The 18,680-nt window shown below is 55.9% G+C and overlaps 1 protein-coding gene across 1 annotated transcript in view; it reads right to left on the bottom strand.

The window, feature by feature from the left end:
- Positions 1–17,230, bottom strand: part of HS1BP3 (HCLS1 binding protein 3) — a 33,390-nt gene extending 16,160 nt beyond the window's left edge. Inside the window, exons 1-4 of the mRNA XM_046662585.1 lie at positions 17,147–17,230; positions 11,036–11,201; positions 7,268–7,475; positions 4,721–4,943 (exon numbers count right to left, since the gene is read on the bottom strand). Of these exons, the coding sequence (XP_046518541.1) occupies positions 4,721–4,943; positions 7,268–7,475; positions 11,036–11,201; positions 17,147–17,178 (629 nt within the window). The 5' untranslated portion in view covers positions 17,179–17,230. The remainder of the gene's footprint in view (positions 1–4,720; positions 4,944–7,267; positions 7,476–11,035; positions 11,202–17,146) is intronic.
- Positions 17,231–18,680: the final 1,450 nt, after the last annotated feature.

Raw genomic sequence — 18,680 nt, 5'->3', positions numbered from 1 at the left:
CAGGGCCGACTTTGTGTACTAACTTGAAGAATCACCCCAGGAGAGCGATTCCATCCAAATGTAGGGAATAAAATATTATTTTTATATTAAAACATACATGGCTACTTTATGGAAGGTAAAGTAAAATTTGTACAGATAATTACGACAAAACATGTGACTCACATTCCCACGAAATGTCCAGCTTCGCCACTTGAGGCCACGGCACAGGGACCTGGGCGCTGGCTCCGCTCTCTGAGCAGAGAGTGGGAGGCCTGGCCTTACAGGAAGGCATGTTCGTGTGTGAACCAGCCTGTCACTCAGGAAGCTGAGGGTCCTCAGGGACCCGGGGCCTGGAGGGGCTCCCTGGACCTGGGGAACAGGTCGGGGGCCACAGGCCTTGTAGGCGAGCAGGGTTTGGAAAAGCAGAGAGGCCTTTGCAACAGAGGAGGTTAAGACCTTGAAGAACCCGTCACTGGAGGGAAGCTTCAGGACCTTGCTCTGGGGCAGGGATCTGGCAGAGATGCTCCAGAGAATAAACACTCCATACCTGAAACAGTTCCTTATTGCCTATAACAGCAAAAACCTACAGAAACACCACAGTGTCCCCAAGCAGGGGCCTGCCCATGCCACTTACAGCACATCAACCTGATGGACTAGCACAGAGCGAGAATGTGGAGTCTATCTGTGGGGGCCGGCCCCGTGGCCGAGTGGTTAAGTTCGTGCGCTCTGCTTCAGTGGCCCAGGGTTTCGCTGGTTCAAATCCTGGGTGCGGACATGCCACTGCTCATCAGGCCATGCTGAGGTGGCATCCCACATGCCACAACTAGAAGAACCCACAACTAAAAATACACAACTATGTACCAGGGGGCTTTGGGAAAAAAAGGAAAAATAAAATCTAAAAAAAAAAAAAGAAAAGAAAAGAAGGCTACCTGTGGATCTGGAAAGATCCAGTACATAAGCTGAAAAAAGGCAAATTATGGAATGGCACATATAACATGATCTAATTTTTAACTGCTGTCAATTTCTCTATACTAATCATATATTATTTGAGTTATAATTAAAAATCTTTCCAGAACAGCATTTCCAGGAGAAGGCAGAGCTACTGTGGTAGAACTTCATCTTTCTCAGAACTGTGAAGTCTCCAAAAAAAGAAAGTTAAATGCGAAACCACGTACGACACGGAAGGCGGCTATGAGAAGACACTAAGTCAAAGAACAGACTCTAAAAACGGCGTGTGCTATGTCTGCGGTGACGTGGGTCACACGGGGACAGGGACACACAGACATCCCACAAACAGGAGAGCAGCAGGGTTGGGATGGGCTGGGTAAGGGTTTTTCTACCTTGAAGCACTTTCTAACAGTGCAGTAATGCGTCTTTTCCTTGATCAAAACCAGGTTTAACAGACAAAGAAACGCCTGGCCGGCCCCTGCGCAGGGCTTTGTGCTGGTGGCTCCCACCCTTCCAGCGGCCCTGCCACGGAGCAACAGCGCCCCCTCGCGGCCATGGCAGGAAGGACCGACGCCTGTCGCCTGGAAATGTGGCTGCTCCAGGAAGTTCAGAGCCAGGCCCAGATGGGTGTTCGGGGGTCGGGTGCGGCGCACAGCTGGGAAAGTAAGCAGGGCTGTGCGTCTGCTGAGGATGGAGGGCACAGGACAGAGACATGCCTGCAAAGCATAAGTCACCTGCAAAGAACAGAATGTTCTCCACCAAAGGGCGGGGTGGGCAGCACTGTGCAAGAAAGTCAGCAGGCCCATGGGTGTCCCAGGAGAAGCCAAGGGGAAGCCCGACTTCCAGACACGGCTCTGCTACACACACAGAATGCTCTGGACAAGCCCCCACTCAACTCTGTCCTCCACTTTCCCATCTGTGAAAGAGGGATATTCCTGGGGCTCTGGTCACCTTCTAGTCTGCTGAGAGACTGGAAGAGAGAGACAGTGCAGGAAGATGGCATCAGGTCCTGACTCTGACATGGGTGGCTGTATGAATTTGGCTGAGTTACTAGGATGACTCCAAACTTCAGCTTCCTCATACACAAAGTGAGCTCGATGCCAGTACTGGTTTCCTAGAGCATCATTTCCCAAACCAGACTCACAATGGGTCCTGGAAGCAATTTGGTGCGTCATGACCTTTTTAAAAAAATGAAATAGAATAGAAAATTTCTATTCATGTAAAGGCTAATCAGTTCCTGGCATCTAACGAGCTCTGAAAACACGTTAGTTGGGGGCCAGCCCGGTGGTGTAGTGGTTAAGTTTGCATGCTCTGCTTCGGCGGCCTGGGGTTCACAGGCTCGGATCCCAGGCACAGACCTACACACCACTCATCAAAAAACCATGCTGTGGCGGCATCCCACATACAAAAGAGAGGAAGATCAGTAACAGCTGTTAGCTCAGGGCCCATCTTCCTCACACACACACACACACACACACACACACACACACACACACAAAAACCCATCAGCTATTCTTATTCCTGATGGAGGCGACAGCGCCGACTATTGTCACATTGGCCATTAAAAGAAAAACTGGCAGAAGGCCTGAAGCCTCTGGGACCCCTTTTAGGTGCTAAGCTCTCCTAGGATTCAGGAACGAGGTCCCCGGAGAGCAGAGCTGAGTATGGTGCTGGGGTCCCCGGATGGCTGACACATCCCCCGACAATCTGCTACTGGAGCCAGTAGGAAATTCAAGGCGGCCTTTGCCAACCCCAAAGAGCATTTTCCTACCCAAAAAAGGAGCCGCTTTGCTAAGCATGTCCTTCAGCCAAAGGCTGGCACAAACCACCGGCGTCCATCTCAGCCTGGCACCACGTGTGGTTACTCAGAACAACAGAGTGTGGGTTCAAACAAAGCTGTATCCTCACCAAAATAAGGCCCAAGGAGGGCCTGCGGGCTGTGCAAGGCTGATAAGGAGTGGCCGTTACAGACTTCTCCCAGCATAGCCTCGCTGCCGCTCCCACAGGGCCGCTGACCCCCTCCAGGACAAGGCCAGCCATGGAGGGCTGGCAGGAGCCTGACTGCTGGGCGCCAAGGTGCTGCAGCTCCTCTGGCTCTGGTCCCGTCTCCCTGAGCACCCGGGCACCTTTCCCGAGTGCGAATCCTCATCCCCTCCAGGCTGGGTCACCGCCATCCTGCCCCACACTTCCCCTCGCATCCTAGCAGGAGAGGGGGGCCGATGCAGGGCGGGCAATGCTCCCAGGACGGTATGTTCCACACTGCTTAAGTGAACTGGCCCCTGCCTGATGAATAATTGGCTCTAATTCCTTTTTGCACAGGACCTGCGAGGCATGCCTCCTCTGTTGACTGACCTTCAGAGAGTCTCTAAGACGCTCTCGTCATGGCAGAGAGGATGTCACCCGAGGTCTGTGGTCTGGCTCTGCGGAGGTGGTGGGACAGAAAGATGGGGCCACGAAAAGAGCGAAGCGCTAACACTTACCACAACTCGCTCAATCTTCACAAGAGGCCCGAGACAGAGGTGCTATCATTACCCTGTTTTCACTGTGGAAAACTGAAGAAAAGGAGTAAGTTGCCAGGGACACATGGCTGGTAAGTGGCAGAGCCAGGATTCAAGCCCTGGCAGTGTGGCTCCACAGCCCAGGATCCTGAACTGGGTTTGAAGCCACCACTGTTATTCACCAGCTGTCCGACCTCAGGCAAGGCACTTGGAGACTTCAGTTTCTTTAATCTGTAAAATGGGATAATGACAGCTGCCAGCAGGGCAAGGTGTCAATGAGACGGTGAGCAAAGTGCAAAGTACAATGCCCAGCGGGTGCTCAAAAACATCAGTTCCCACCTTGTTTCTTGCACGTTTGGGCCAAGAAGAAAAAGTGAGGGTCCTGGGGTGGCTAAGTCTGTCTGGCTCCCCTCATCTCCATCTGGTTGGGAGGTCCTGCTCAGACACCTCAGCCTGTGCCCGTCGGAGAGGCGTTGGGAGCAGTTGTCTGGCTCTCTAGCCTCATCCAGCCTCTAGTCCCCTCCCCCAAGCACAGGATGAGGGTAGTCCACACAGTGGAGGCTCGGGAGCAGGTCAATGATTGGCTAAAGACAGTCAGAGGGTCAAGAAAAGACAAGGAACGAGAAGGTGACAGAATCAGGACATCGAGAGATCACCAAGACCACAGCTGGCTTGCCTCTTCTTCTCCAGCCAGTGCACATGTGTGTGCATGTGTCAGTGTGTAAAGGGGACAGAATCCACAGGCTAGGATACCCGGGGGTCCCTCTACCTCCTTGCATCACACACAGTTGGCATTTTATGGGTCACCAGCCCCCTCCACCCATGTGACTCATGGGAGCCTTATAACTGCCTTGCAGAGAGGCAGGGCCAAGGTAAAAAGCCCTGCTTTAAGGACAGTGAAACAGCCAAGGGAGCTCCCATCACACGCCACATGTCACAGGCTGTCAGTGATAAGCTGGACAGAGAACCCAGGCTCCTAGGCCAGCCGGCCAGGTTCAGGCAGCCTGGGCTGCTGAGCTGTCGGGGGTTGGGGGCAGCACTTTCAGGCCACAGTGCAGGGCTGGGGGGCAGGGGGCCACGCTGTGACCAGAGGGAGCAGGTAACACCGAGGCCAGCCCCAAAGACAGGGGTGATGTTGAGGGTGAGCAGAGAGCCAGTTTCTGAGTGCGCCAGGCCACGCAGGGTGACGCCTCAGGGAGATAGGTTTTCTCAGATTCCCTGGAGGTGGGGCGGAGCTGTCTCCAGAGAGCGTGCAGCAGTCAGAAGGGGGCCCCAGCCAGAATGGGGCGACCTACCGCATGATGCCCAGAGGGTCCAGGGCCTCCTCTTCCTCCTCCTCCTCCTCAGACTTCCCTGTATCTTCGCCCTTCCGGCCTAGGATGGGCGGACCCTCATCCTCTGCTTGGTCCTGTTGCTTGAAGAAGTCAAAAGCGTCCCCATCATCCCCTGCCTGGCTACGTGCGTCCAGGACAGAGCAATCTCTGCTGGTGAGATCTGCAGCACCCGGGGATCTGGTGCCTGAAAAGGGAGACAGAAGAGGGCACATGACACCCACCGCCAGGGGACCAGGAGGCGCTGTGCTGCATCAAGCTCCAGGTCCCCGGCCTGAGGCTGGGGGCTTGCCAGTGTCCTGGGACCAGGATGGCGGGTCTGGGTAGATGGGGGCAGCTGGGACTCCGAGTGCCCACTGCAGCCCTGAGGGTTTACAGGCACCAGGGACGCCTGGAGTGGAGCCGTTACAGGTGGGAGCCTTAGAGCAAGACAGAGGCAGCAGTTCCTGAACCTCTGCGGCCCAGACCCTGTCGGTACCGTGGGACGGCCAGGCCTCTGTCCACGGGCTAACAGCAGAAGGCAGCCAGCAGATGGGGGATGTCCCATAGAACCAACAGCTTCAGGAATGTTTTATAGTTGTGGGGCATGTCAGGCAGCTCTGCCAACCCAAACACGGATGGAGACCCGCTCCGAGGGTCTGGGTGATGAGTGCACCCAGAGAATGGAGGAGGCTGGGACAGGAAGCACATGGAAGATTCTAGAACAAACTGTGATGACTCCATTACACAACAGCTTATATCAGTGGTTCACAACGCATGGTCCGCAGACAGGTGTCCATGATGAGGTAAGCGCAGAAAGGGAGAGCAAACATCTAGAAATTTCCACAGCAGCTTGGCACTGTCATGACATCCAAGCATGGGATTTTTGTATTCATGAAATTATCTGTCTGTGACAGACTGAGACACAAAAGCCGGTCCTTCCCCACGGATGGTCTGAGAAGCACGGGTTTAGACTACTTGTTCATCTCTATCCAAACAGTTACTCAGCGTATACCTTTGACAGAGGTCACTTGTTAAAAATACCACCCTTAGGTAAAGAACTTAGTGCCTGGCACACAGGATGTGACATATACACTGAAGTAATACGTAAGACTAAGTGGCAAATGATTGTGTTACATTATGTTATAGTCTGCTTTTTACTTTATTAGGACAAATGTGAAAATACCATTCAAAATGTCATGAACCTTCAATTTTGTGTAATAAACATCATGTAATAAGCATTTTACAGGTATAGATTCATTTAAATATTGCAAAGACCTCATGTGAGAGAGATTTGTACCTCTGTTTTACAGCTCAGGAAACTGAGGCACAGAGAGACTAGGAAAGTTGGACCACTCTATCCTGCTTCTCCACAACAGAGGGGACTAGGAGGTCGGGAGTTTTTCCCAGCTGCACATGCGCTGGAGCCCTCTTATCACAGTCAATGCAGCCCCCGAGAGAGGCAAAGAGGGGGCAGCAGAGATCCAGGGCCCACGCTGGGGGCGTGGACAAGGACAGAAGCAGCCTGGGCTCTGCAGCCTCACCCAGTCATGGCCTCTGCATTCACTGGTTTTGCTTTTATTCCCACCCCTCATTTTTTTAAAAAATTGGTTTACTGTTTGCTAATTTTCTTTTGAAAATTTCCCATCTGTCTCGTGGAAATAGGAGATCCACCGTAGTTGGGAAAAGAGTCAAATGGAGAGGTCCAAAGAGGGGAGAAGGTCAGAGGTGGGGGTCCAGCAGCTCACGATGGGACCTGTTCCCACCCGAGGGTATGCAAGTCCTTTATCTGCCTTGGGGCGTTCGTGCAAGAATGGGACCCACCTGGGGTGTTCTGAGTGTAGGGGGCCGCGTTGGGGGTAAAATGTTAGCCATCGTTTCTACAGCACTTCCTCTGAGGCAGGCTGTGTTCTCAGCACTTTACATGTGTTGGCTTGCTGAAATCTCACAACCACCTGTCAGTCTATAAAGAGAATGGAGGAGGCTGGGACAGGAACTGCAAGGATTCAAGACCCCATAACTGGGTGGGGGAAGGTGGTTCTGGATCACCGTGGGCTCAGCCTCTGCCTGGAGCTACGCCCACAAGCATCTCTGCTGAGGGTGCAAGCTGAGGGAGGTGTCCCCAGGGGCCAGGTCACCAGCCTGGCTGTGGGGGCCCAGCCTTCTCTGGATATTGCAGGCCCCCAGGCCTGGCTGGCAGAAGGTGAGGAGGGGTGTGTGTGTGTGTATGGGTCGGGGGAGCTCTGGGGATGGGGCTGACCAGGAGGGACACGGGTGGGGTCAGACTATGGAGAAGGTCCCTGTGTGAGCCCCGTCTGGCACCCAGGTGGTCAGTCCTTGAGGGCTGGGCCCCAGTGTCCTTCTGCCCACCACCCCGCCCAAGGATGGAGGTCAGGCCCACCTGCCTCAACAGCCTGGTCGAAGCCACAGGCTGTAGGAGGCAGCTGTGGAGCCACTCCGGCCAAGCCAGGGCAGCGAGGCCTAGTCCTGGGCCAGGGAGACCTCAGGGATTTGGGACAGAGCCTCACGTACCTAAGAATTCTAGCAGCTCTGGGCTGCTGGCCAGCTCGGCATCCTTTGAGACGTGGCGCAGAATCTCGTCGAACACAGCTCTCCTTTCCTGGATGTCAGACTCCCCGACGAAGAGGACCTTCCTGGGGAGCGGGGGCAGGCTGGCCGCTGGATAACGGCTGCTCAGTTTCTGGTAAAACTCTTCGATCTCGCTGTACTTTTTGGAGACCTGGAATGAGAGGAGCACGCGGTTTCCCGAGTGAAGAGCGAGAGCGGAGAGCGCTCCTCTCCCAGCCCAACCAGAGGTCCCAGAGGGCTGGCTGCCCCAGGAAGTTTGCCCTGGGTGGGCCTCCCTCCTGCCCCTCCACCCAGCTCCTGCCTCAGGCCCATTCCTCCACTCCCTGGTCAATGCCAGGCTCAATTACGAAAGGCTCAGTGGCCCAAAGGGAAGATGCAGTCATGGTGGATCCTGGGCACTGTCACAGGTTGCCACATCTGATACAGGGACCCTGCCTGGCCTGCAGGTGACCATGGCTGCCCCCTCCTTTCTGGGCTTTCAGTACATTAGTGGGGTGACCTTATGGTCCGGCTGGCTGTTAGGTCATCTTCCTGCAATAGCAAAAGTCACCTTTTCTCAGCACAGATCTCTGGATCGTTCTCCCGTGAATTAGCAGCAGCTCTGACGACCAGCAGGGACGGTCCTCACAGTGCTCAGGTGGTGAAGACCCAGATATTGCAAATTTGGTTTCCTTCTCAGCCCTGTTCAGTCAGCCAGGACCCGGGCATGTACTGGGACCTTAGGGAAGCAGGCCAGGGCTCCTGCTGGCTGTTAGAAGGTGGTCCTGGGCCATCTGAGTCACCTTGGGCAGCATTCAGTGTCCTGCAGGGCCTCCTCTCGGCCCCTGCCCAGAACCCCTACTGCAGCCAAGGGTTCACTCCTCACTTCTCAAGCTCTTGCTGTGGTTACTCTGTATTTACCCCAGGAGGCTGCAGGTCTCACGTGGAGCGAGCAGCCAAACACAGCACAGCCAGTGGTGTCATTGCCGAGGTCTGTACAACCCAATACGTGCACTCAGAGAAGAGTTACCTGCTCTGTGTCACACACCACACCAACAGCCTGGTGTCCGCCCTTGTCTTGGACTCCTCTGTGTTCTCCTATATGCTGGGCCTGTCTCCCCAGCTCCTCTGTGAGAGCACTGAGTGTGAAGACATGGATATTCCCACTTCCACTCCCCGGCCAGGACTGCGCCCACAGCACACCACTAAAATGCTGTCATGGCTGATGGGCTGTGGGGAGTCTGGATACACTGAGACTTGGGAGACCTGGCAATCCCACTGCACAGCTGTGTTGGAGCATGCAGCCCTGGCTAACCAGCGTTATCACCAGAACCCCCAGCCTGTAGGGATGCAGACGCCAGCAGGTGGCTGGGGCACTGGGGGACTTCAGAACCCCCCACCCCAAGGAGAGTCATTAGGTCAGGGAACTAAGCCTGCAGTTGTCAACACAGTGGCTGGCTCCAGAGCCTTCCTGAGAACAGCCCCACGGAAAGATAAGAGGATCCTTTCACAAAAGTGACACAGGCTCCAAGCCCCAGCGGTCCTGAGAACCGGTGACTCTAGCCAGGTAGGGATTGAGCCCAATCCTGGAGGCCCTGACCCTGGGGGCTGAGCGCCCTCTGCTGGCCTGACTGCTCTACACAGGCCGGTCCCACAGACTCATCAGGACTGGGGTTCTGGGAGCCGATGTCTCCAGGGCACCGAGTGTGGTGAGTTTCAAGTCAGAGGAGCGCCCCCATCTAAGGCCCATGCTCATTAGTGTTCCAAACAAGGTCTTCTCAGGTAGCTACCTACGCAGCAGCAAGGAGAGGAGGCCAAGGGAGAGGCCCTGAGGCAGGGGTGGGAGCTCCTGCTCAGTTGGTGCCTCGTGGGCCCCAAGCCCACCTCACGTCCCTCTGCTCTAAGTCAGTGCACGTGGTGTCTGCTAAACCACAAGCAAATACAGTGCCCCTTCCGGGGGCTGGTTTTACTCTCTGGTTAGAAATTCAATTCATTTTTATATTAAAACATCTATATCCTTTTGAGGAGTAGAATGCAAAATTTTTTAAGCGAAATCATGAAACTTCAAAGAGATTTCAGATCTAATGGGGAGTAGATGTGCTCTCCTTTGCCCTCACAGGGGGTTTAAAATGTGTGAGAAGTACCTGCACGCATGGGCAGCTGTGCATGCACACACTCTCCACAGGGTACCGTGTCATCAGTCAGGAAAAAGCGGCACTATGTAACACGTGGAGGTGTTAAAGATGTCCTCACGCACACCCTCACGTGTAAGGCCGGGCCTTTGCACAGAACTGAGTAAACGGGCCTGGGTGCTCCTCAGGGCTCCCAGAATGCTGCCTCTCCCTCACGTCCAGGGACACTGACCTCAGATACAGTCATGCACCACAGAACGACGTTTTGGTGAACGACAGACCACATATATGATGGTGGTCTTATAAGATTACTAGCATACAGCCTAGGTGTATGGTGTATACCATCTAGGTTTGTGTAAGCATACTCTCTGATGTTCACACAACGATGGAATCGCCTAACAACACATGTCTCAGAACGTATCCCAGGTGTTAAGCGACGCGTGCCTATCTACCATGGGACTCCTGCTCATTTTACCTTCATTTAAAAACTCTCTCTTCCCTCAGCTCCCGGGACTCCACGACACCCTCTTCTCTTCCCTCGGCCTCATCGGAGGCTCCTGCTTCTCCGTGACTGTCCCTGAGCTGTTGGTGATCCCGGAGTTTCCTCCTCAGCCCCTCCCGCCACCTTCCACATCCATTCTCTGGGCAACTTCATCCACTCCCAGACTTTCAACATCAGCCCCCAGCTGAGGCCTCCCGAATCTGCCCCTTAGGCCCGACCCCCGTCCCACACTCCAGCCGCATGTATCCGTCCCCGTGGATCCATCAGGCAGACACTTCACACCTGACATGCCCCCGTTAGACCTGCCCCCGCTGGTGCTCCTTCAGTTTGTGGAAACGATCAGTTAGCACACCTTGGAAATAGTTTCAAGTCTCTCCCTTCCTTCCATATGAATGACGGCTGGCCTGCTCCCAGCCCTCACAGGGGGACTGCCATATTCCCTCGTGACTGGGCTCCCTGCCCCCTGCCCCGTTCCTTCCAATCCAGCTCCACTCTCCCACCAGACTAGCCAGAGAGGGGCAAAGAGGACCACATCACTCCCCGCTTGAAACTCCTCCTTGGCTGCGGGAGAAGTCGGGCTGGCTGCATGCCCTCCGTGCCCTGCTCCCGCCCACCATCACCTCATCTTCTCCTGCTTCACCCAGGACGATACTCGACTCTCACAGGTCCCCACACAACACCCTGTTTCCAGCCTCTGTGCATTTGCTTGGGCTGTGCCCTCTGCCTGGGACACCCTTCTGCTGCTGCTTAAATCCACCTGCTTGTTAAACCACAGCTCGGCCCTCACCTCTTCCGAGCAGCCTTCTGGGACCCTTTCCCTGGGCTGGGTTAGGTGCCCCTTCTCCACACTCCCTCGGCCCCTGTGTGCTCCTGTCATACCTGCATCTGTCTCTTTACGTCTGTCTCCCCATGGAGTGTAGGAATTTGATTCATTCTTGTGTCCTTACCGCTCGACATGTCCAGGCCCTGAGCGAGTGTTGGCTAGAGAAGTGCCCGCTCCCTGATGCCACCCGCCCGCTGGTGGCAGGTGTGACTGCCCACCTGGACCCCTGGGCCCTGCACACCCTCTGGAGCATCCTGGCAGAGCCCCCAGCTCACCAAGAACTGGACGACATCCTCGGGCTTGTGCTTGGCCGACTTGAACGCAGCGAGCCGGGTCACCACCAGGATCTGGTACTCCACGTGGCCCGACATCATCTTGCCCCGCACCTCCTGGTGCTGGGGCACCGTCAGGTCGAGGCCTGTGTGGACATTCTGAACTCGCCTGCCAAAGGGAGAGAAGGCAAAGGAAGCTCAGGTCCAAGTCAGCAGGCTTCTCAAGGGAAACGCAGGCAGGACCTTGGGACAGCTCGGCAGGCCTGGGTGCAAGGCTGCTCCACTGGCCGTCCTCAGTGGTCACTGCTCCAAGCCACCCACTTACCCCTCATCAAGCCTGGCTTCCCAGGCCACAGGCCTGGGCCCTGGCTTTGGGTTGCTCCCAGACGAAGTGTCGCTCCCAGCAAGAAAACAGGTGAGAGCAGAGATGATGAGGGTCATGGAGCATCATGCACAGCTAGGTGTCTTGCACAGACTTGGGCATGAGCTCCCGCAGGATTGGAGGGAATGGCATCCTGGGGGCTCCCCGGGTGTGCGTGCACAACGCAGGAACGAAACCCCACCAGGAATCTGGAGAGGCAGACTCATCTCTTCAGCCAGGCAGAGGGCGGCAGAGCTACTACAGCCCCCACCTGGCTTGGGAAAGCGGGAAGGCACTGGATGTGAGGCCCCCACCAGCCCCGGGCCCCAAAAGGCATGAGAAGGCCACTGTGTGAGGCTTAGAGAAGACACTCCACAAGACGTTACAGTTGTTCAAGAGTCTGTAACACAACACAAACGTGCCGAACTGTATGCAAACAAGGGATGAAGCATTTTCTCGGAAGGGAGAAAAAAGGTTAAATGTATCCTGGGTAAGGGGCAATGCAGACCCGTGCACACAAACAAACATCACACGAACACTTATGATGGGAAATGGCATCGTCAAGGCCGAGACCTACCCTGTGCTGGGCAGGGCTTTCAGAACAGAAGAAAGGGGATGCCCAGGGCGGGGGGTGGGGTGGGGGGGGTGGGCTTCCGGGGCTAAAACTGTGCCTGTGGCAAGGCCCCTTCTCTCTTTTGACTAATGTCCCAATCCATCGAAGACACCTTGTCCCTCAGAACTTCTTCCACACAGATTCCTCCCGTCTCCACACTAGGCATGTGACAGTCACCAATGTGATGCCACTGTCACCAACTGGGGCATATGCCTTCATATGAAGTGTGTATACACATCCACTGACCATACAAACCTCTGCACACCGAATGCTTCCAGACGGTACACAGAATGCTACGATAAGCACGCATCTCTCAGGAAGGCCCGCGCAAACCTGCCTCCAGGAAGGTGTGATATGAGCCCAAATGTGCCCTTGCAAGATGGAAAACACACCAAACACATCAGCCTTCCGTTCCTTTCGCCAGTAACCAAATGAGCGTTCCTGGCCGTTCCCTGAGTACAGACCGTGCTGCTTCTGGCGGTGCACAGGAGTGCTGCTGTTGAGTTTGGGAGAGCAAAACCAGACTAAAGGTCAAAGGTGAGCGTGTGAGCAGCTGGCAGCACTGCAGCCTGTTCTGAGGACCTTACCTGTCTGAGTCACTCCCGCCTCCTGCAGTCCTACAAAGGGACACTACCACTTAGACTCATTTACAGACAGGGAAATAGGTACAAAAAGGGAGTCACCTGCCCATGGCCTCGGGGGTCAGAGGTGGAGCCAGGGTGCACTCCCTCCAGGGCAGTCGCCCCAGAGCCCAAGCTGTCTCTTCCAGGGCATGAGGAAGGAAGGAGGCAGGAATTAGGATCGTTACAACAACTAAGCATAGAGGGGGGTGCCCCCCCAGAGCCGGAGGGGAAGGGGCCTCTCCACAGAGGAAAGCAGATGGGGGGACCCCTGACTTCCCTGCTGACCAGCAGCTCCTGTGGGCGCAGCTCGCTCTCTCCCTCTCAGTATCCCACCTCTGACAGTCCTTTGACCACCCCAGGACCTGCAAGCCATGATGCCACCACCTTTCCTGTCCCTCCCTGTCCTGTCACACGTCTGCAGCTGAGACGCCCCATTCCATTGCTGGAACCACTGCCTCAGGCCCCCGCTCCCCGCCCTCTCTCCTGAATTCTCCAGTTCTCCACCTCCTTTGCTCCCACGCCAGCAGTGCACGTGACCAGGACACACCGCCAGGTCCCACCTGAAGTTTGTGGCCACAACCTACAACCCTCAAGCTGCAGCAGAGACCTGGCTCCCCTCCCTTGGTCTAGATGGGGGGGGGGTTCCCAAAGTGTGCTCCCTGGGCACTTGTCAGCAAGGCAAATTCGGGCCACTGAGTCAGAAGCCCTTGGGTGGGACCCACAATCTTCCTTTTGACAAGTCCTCCAGGTGACTCTGATGTACCTGACCCTAATCCACTCATTTTTCCCCGGCTCCTCTACGCCCTAGGCAAACTTTTCCTGTAAAGGGCCAGAAACACAGTAAATATTCTAGGCTTTGCAGGCCACATGGCCTCTGTCGACTGCTCAACTTGGCCATTGTGGAAAGCAGCCATGGCCATAGTGATTTCTAAAAGCAAGTGGTGGCAGGATTTGGCCCACGGGTACAGTTTGCCCACCTCTGTCCTAGACCAAGCTTCCCAAGCTGGAAAGTGCATCCAAGGGGCCTGGGATCTTGTCAATACGCAGATTCAGATTCACCCGGTCTGGCAAGAGCCTGAGAGTCTGTATTTCTTTCTTTCTTTTTTTTGTGAGGAAGACTCACTCTGAGCTAACATCTTGGCCAATCTTCCTCTATTTCGTATGTGGGCTACCGCCACAGCATGGCTTGCTGAGTATATGTCCGCGCCCAGGATCTGAACCTGCAAACTGGGGCCACTGAAGTGGAGCATGCAAACTTAACCACTATGCCACTGGGCCGGCGGAGAGTCTGCATTTCTAACCAGCTCCCAGGACCACCTGCTGAGTAGCAAGACATGGCATCTAAGTGGCCTCTGTCAGCAAAACCCTAACACAGTGTTCATCTCTGACGACCCTGCATTCTATTTCCATGAGAAAAGGGAAGCCATCGAGGACTTCCCAAGCTTCCCCATCACATCCACAATCAGCCTGCATCTGCTCTCCCCACCCCCTCCCCCCACCACTGGGGACACATTGGTTGGCTCCTACCTAAGGGCAACCCCTCTCACCTACTCAAGGACAGTGCTTCTGCAAGTCTCCCCTTTTTTCGGCATCATCAGCTCCCCTCCTTACTGATCATCCTCACTTCTTACAATGGCTGCCCTTCGGCCTGACCGTCCCTTCAGCTACTGCTCCATTTCTCTGCTCTCCTTTCCAGCAAAACTCCTCAAGACAGTGGCCTATACTGACCATCTCTGGTTCCTCTCCTCCTGTTTGATCTCGAATCTGTTCCAACCAATCTTTGTCCTCAACACACAACTGAAGCTGCTCGTGCCCAGGTCATCGGCGACCTCCACACTGCCAAACCCAAAGGTTACTTCTCGCTTCTCCTCTTACGTCAGTGACACTTGGAAGTCACTCTCTGCTCCCTGGGGCTCTGTCTTCATGGCTTCCAGGAAGCCCCCTCTCTCTGGGTTTTCTGCCCTCCCTGGCCACTCCCGCTCAGCTTCCCTGGAGGGTCCCCCCCGTCCTCCCCAGACACACTCCTTAGACCTTTTCTCTCGCTGTGTCCCTATCCAGGTGACCTCATCTGCATCCAAAGCTTTAAATACCATTTATGGGCCAGTGGTCCCCAAATTCCTGTCTCTAGTCTGGACCCCCCTCAAGGCCACACTCCTTCTCCCAGCTGTCTACCTAAGCTCTCCACGTGGCTGTCCACAAGAAGCTTAAAATGAACGTCTAGACCGATGCTGACTCCCACCAGCCCCACACCCGCTCCCTTCACAGTCTCCCCATCTCGGAACTCTGCAGCCTCCCTCTCTCAGGAACTCGGGACAAAAGCCTTGCAATCAGTCTTGACTCCTCTTTCTTGTTCTCACATCCCACATCCCATCATCAGCAAACCCTGAAAGCTCATCTTCCAAACAAACCCAGGACCCAAACATTGCTCCTCCCTCCACCACCACCCCTCCGGTCCAAGCTCCCCTCAGCCCGCACGTGGATGACTGCAAGAGCCTCATAGACGGTCTCTTTGCTGCACCTGCTCCCTACAGCCTGCTCAACACAGCAACAAAGGACCTTCATGAAATCTAAGGCCGGTCCCATGGCTCTGAGAAGGAAACCCAACGCCTTACCATGGCCTGTGAGGCTCGTCCTGACTGTCCCCTGCTCCCAAGCCCACAGCTCTTCACCACGTCACCCAACACTCTCCCCGCTCACTCCACTCCAGCCATGCAGGCCTCCTTGCTGATGCTCAACACCCTCTTGCCCCAGGACATTGGTTCCTGCTGTCCTCTGCCTGGTACACTCTTTCTCAAGAGTTCTCATTCGTGGCTCTCTCCCTCAGGGAGCTTGTCAGGGATCTGCCCAAGTTCCACTCTATCAGAATGATGCTCCTGGACCACACCACATAAAACAGCACTCGCTCCTCCTGTCACTCTATCTCCTCTGCCGTTTTATTTTCCTTCATACTATCTGTCATCGCTGACACACCATATATTTACCTACTGTCCACCTGTCCCCACTAACGCTCCACAAGAGGGACTTGGTTTGGCTCATTGCTGTATCCAGAACCTGGACATACACTGGACACAGTAGGCCCTCGATACAGATCTGCTGGAGGACTTCTGCCTGAATGTACCTGGTGATGAGAGGGGAGGCTGGGCTGGGAAGCTGAGTTGGGGCCCGACTGAGAAGAGCCTGCATGGAGGCTGGTCTATGGTTGTTGGACTTACCCTGCAGACGGCTCCTCGGGTTTGGTGGTGCCTGCCAGCAAGAAGGAGCGAGCACCACTCCCGTCTGTGAACAAGCCCTGCCCAGGCTGGAGCAGTCAGGGAAGCCATGCACCTTCCCACGCACACAGCACCAAACCGACCCCCTCACGGGCCTGCGTGTGGCTGGGAGAGCTGTCTGCTGCTGGCCCTGCTCCAATCTCAAACCTCCTTTTTGCAGAAAAGGAAACCGAGGCTCAGAGAGAGGAAGTGACTTATGTGGCAGTAGGGAAACCTCTTCTGCCAATGAAGGTATGACCTGCAGCCTCACTGTGTCAAGCCGAGGAGATCAAGCAGGGTCTGACATCAGAGTTTACTTAAAGAATCATATTTTTCTAGACCTGAAGTCACAGGGGAGTTCAGATTACAGCTGGAAAAATCACAGTTGGGCTGGGTAAGACAGTCGTTTATGTAATAAATTGGCGTCTAAGCCCAAGATTCTGTGTAGGGGGGATGAGCAGAGTGTAAGAAAATTCTTGCACTGGGTCACTTTACAGATACTAAAAAGGGGGAAAGGAGTAAAACCATGTCCATCCCAGCCTTTCCAGGAATCATCCTGCACTGGGCCCTCCAGGCCTGGATCAGGGGCGGCCCACCCTGCAGCCTCTGCCTCCCAGGCCTTAGCTATAACCTGCACTTCTGAGCCACCTCCTGGAGCAGCTGCCACCTCTCTGCTCCCCTTCACCTGGCTCACACCCACTCTTCCTACAGCACATGGCCTCACTGACGCCCTCCCAGAAGCCAGGGTTACACCTCTGCCCTGTGTTCCCATGGCAACCTGTCCCCTCCGGCATCTGTCCCCGGCAGGGCAGGTCTGCGTTCGTTCATCCCCATCTGCCCCTGCAGGGCCAGGCCTTGTCTGATTCACCCCGGTCCCCAGTGCCGACCACTGGGCCTGGCACACGTCGAGTACCGAAAGGATGTATATTTTTGGGGGGGGTCAAAAGAAATGAACGCAGGTCGGCAGGGAAGGGGAGAGGAGAGTCCCCTCTCCGCTGGCCTGCGCAGGACCGGCCAGTCCAGGCTTTCCACTAGGTCTTGGGTGAGTTCGTTACCCTCTAGGGGCCTCAGTTTCCCCATCTGTAAAACGGGGACACTCGATGCTGCCCCCCCCCCGCCCCCCCGTGCAGGGCGGTGGAGGGGCTGGGTCTAGGGAAACCGCCGCGCCCGGGAGGCCAGCCGCCTCCGCCTGCTCCTCCGCCTCGGGCGCCTTAAGCCGGACTTCTCGTCGCCGGAGCCGCGGCGCGGGGCGCGGGGGGTCTGGCTCACCTGGAGGTGACGAGCACCGCCGGGGACGGCATGACGGCGGCGGCTCCGGGCGGGGCGCGCGGTCACGGGACCCGCAGGCGCCGGCGTCGCGGCGTCCCCGCCCCGCGCGCACGGCCCGCCCCCTAGTGGCCACTGGGCTCGGCCCAGAGGCGGCCGTGCATTTCCAGGCTTTTCTGGAGCTCAAGGAGGTGGGGACGGTGCGCGGACTCGGCGCCTCTGGAGGGCGGAGCGGGCTGAGCTGCAGCCCCGCTCACCCGCACCCGGGTCCCCGCGCGCCCGGCCGCGTGTCCTGGGCCGACTGGGCGGCCGGGAGGCGCGCAAGGAAGGGAGGCGTTCGTGGCGGTGACCGGAAGTCCTGGCTTGTGCCTGCTGCCCCGGCCTTCTTAGTGACTGCGCACGTTTGACTCTTAGGAGTGCCCGGAGCGCCCCGGTTCACACAATGCATTATTTGGTCCCGCTGTCTTGGAGAGAGTGTTGGGGAAGCAGTGCAGCCAGGGACGGCCCCAGGGATGCTCGGAGAGATGTTAGGGGGGCCAAGTGAGGTAACATATAACCCAGCAAACAAGAGCAACGAGACCCCTTTGTAGGGGCTAACCGGTCCTTCCCAACAAAAGCTGAAAAAGCCGTCTTTCCTCTCCCCTGCTAAAGAGATGATATTCTGACTCTTGTTAAAACGGTGAGGAAGACTGTATCTGAGACTATTGCCAGCTCTGAATACAGCGAAGACAAGTGGGGTGGAGAGCCAAGGGGCAGGGTGGAGGGCAGTGAGGGGAAATACCAGAGGGACAGCGAGGCTGGGGGGATTCTTGCTGAAGACAGGCCAGGGCCTAGACGTCAAAGTCAGGGGGTGACGAACTTGATCAGGTATCTGGGGTGGGGATTCTCTCTAAACTAATGGGGGACGTGGGGTGTCAAGGTCAAGGCCTGGTGAAGAGGGCTCAGAGGGGCCTAAAGTTTGGTCAAGGAGAGAGTTTGTTACCCCAAAGCTCACCTCTCAAAGAGCTGGTAACACCCCCCCTCCTTCCCGTGTGCAGACCCTTCTCCAGGTGCCCACCTGCTCCTTTCTTCCCTTCCTGAGGACACCCCCTCCCCAGCTGCTCCTACCCTCTGGGAAGCGGAGGGAGGCTTCTGCTTGAATGCATTTTCCCAGAGAACCAACTGCTCCCCCCCCACCCCCCGGACTCTGATGAATGAACTGTCCACCTCTTTGAGGCCACCTGTAAACCACTTAGCCCAAGGCCTGGCACATGTGACAGTCAGTCAGCAGAGCATTTGTGCTGCTCTCATGTTTATCAGCTGAAAGACAGGGCCCGCTGCTTGGCTTCTGCTGCTGGTTGGACTCCATCACAAAACTCCTCTCCTCTCTCTCTCAGCCTTTTTACTCATTCATTCACTCATTCATTCAGTCGGTAATGTCTGAATTACTGAGCTGGGGCTCTGTTCCCGGCCCTGTGGAGGCTCTGGAGCTCTCGCTCAACAGAGCACTCCAGCCCTGCACTCTCAGGGTGTGCCCATGGACATGCTGCCTCTGGCT

The sequence above is a fragment of the Equus quagga genome, chromosome 5, assembly GCF_021613505.1.
Source record: "Equus quagga isolate Etosha38 chromosome 5, UCLA_HA_Equagga_1.0, whole genome shotgun sequence".
In the NCBI taxonomy this organism is placed as follows: Eukaryota; Metazoa; Chordata; class Mammalia; order Perissodactyla; family Equidae; genus Equus; species Equus quagga.
The sequence above is the reverse complement of the archived record's forward strand: the minus strand, read 5'-3'. Positions and strand labels throughout refer to the sequence as shown.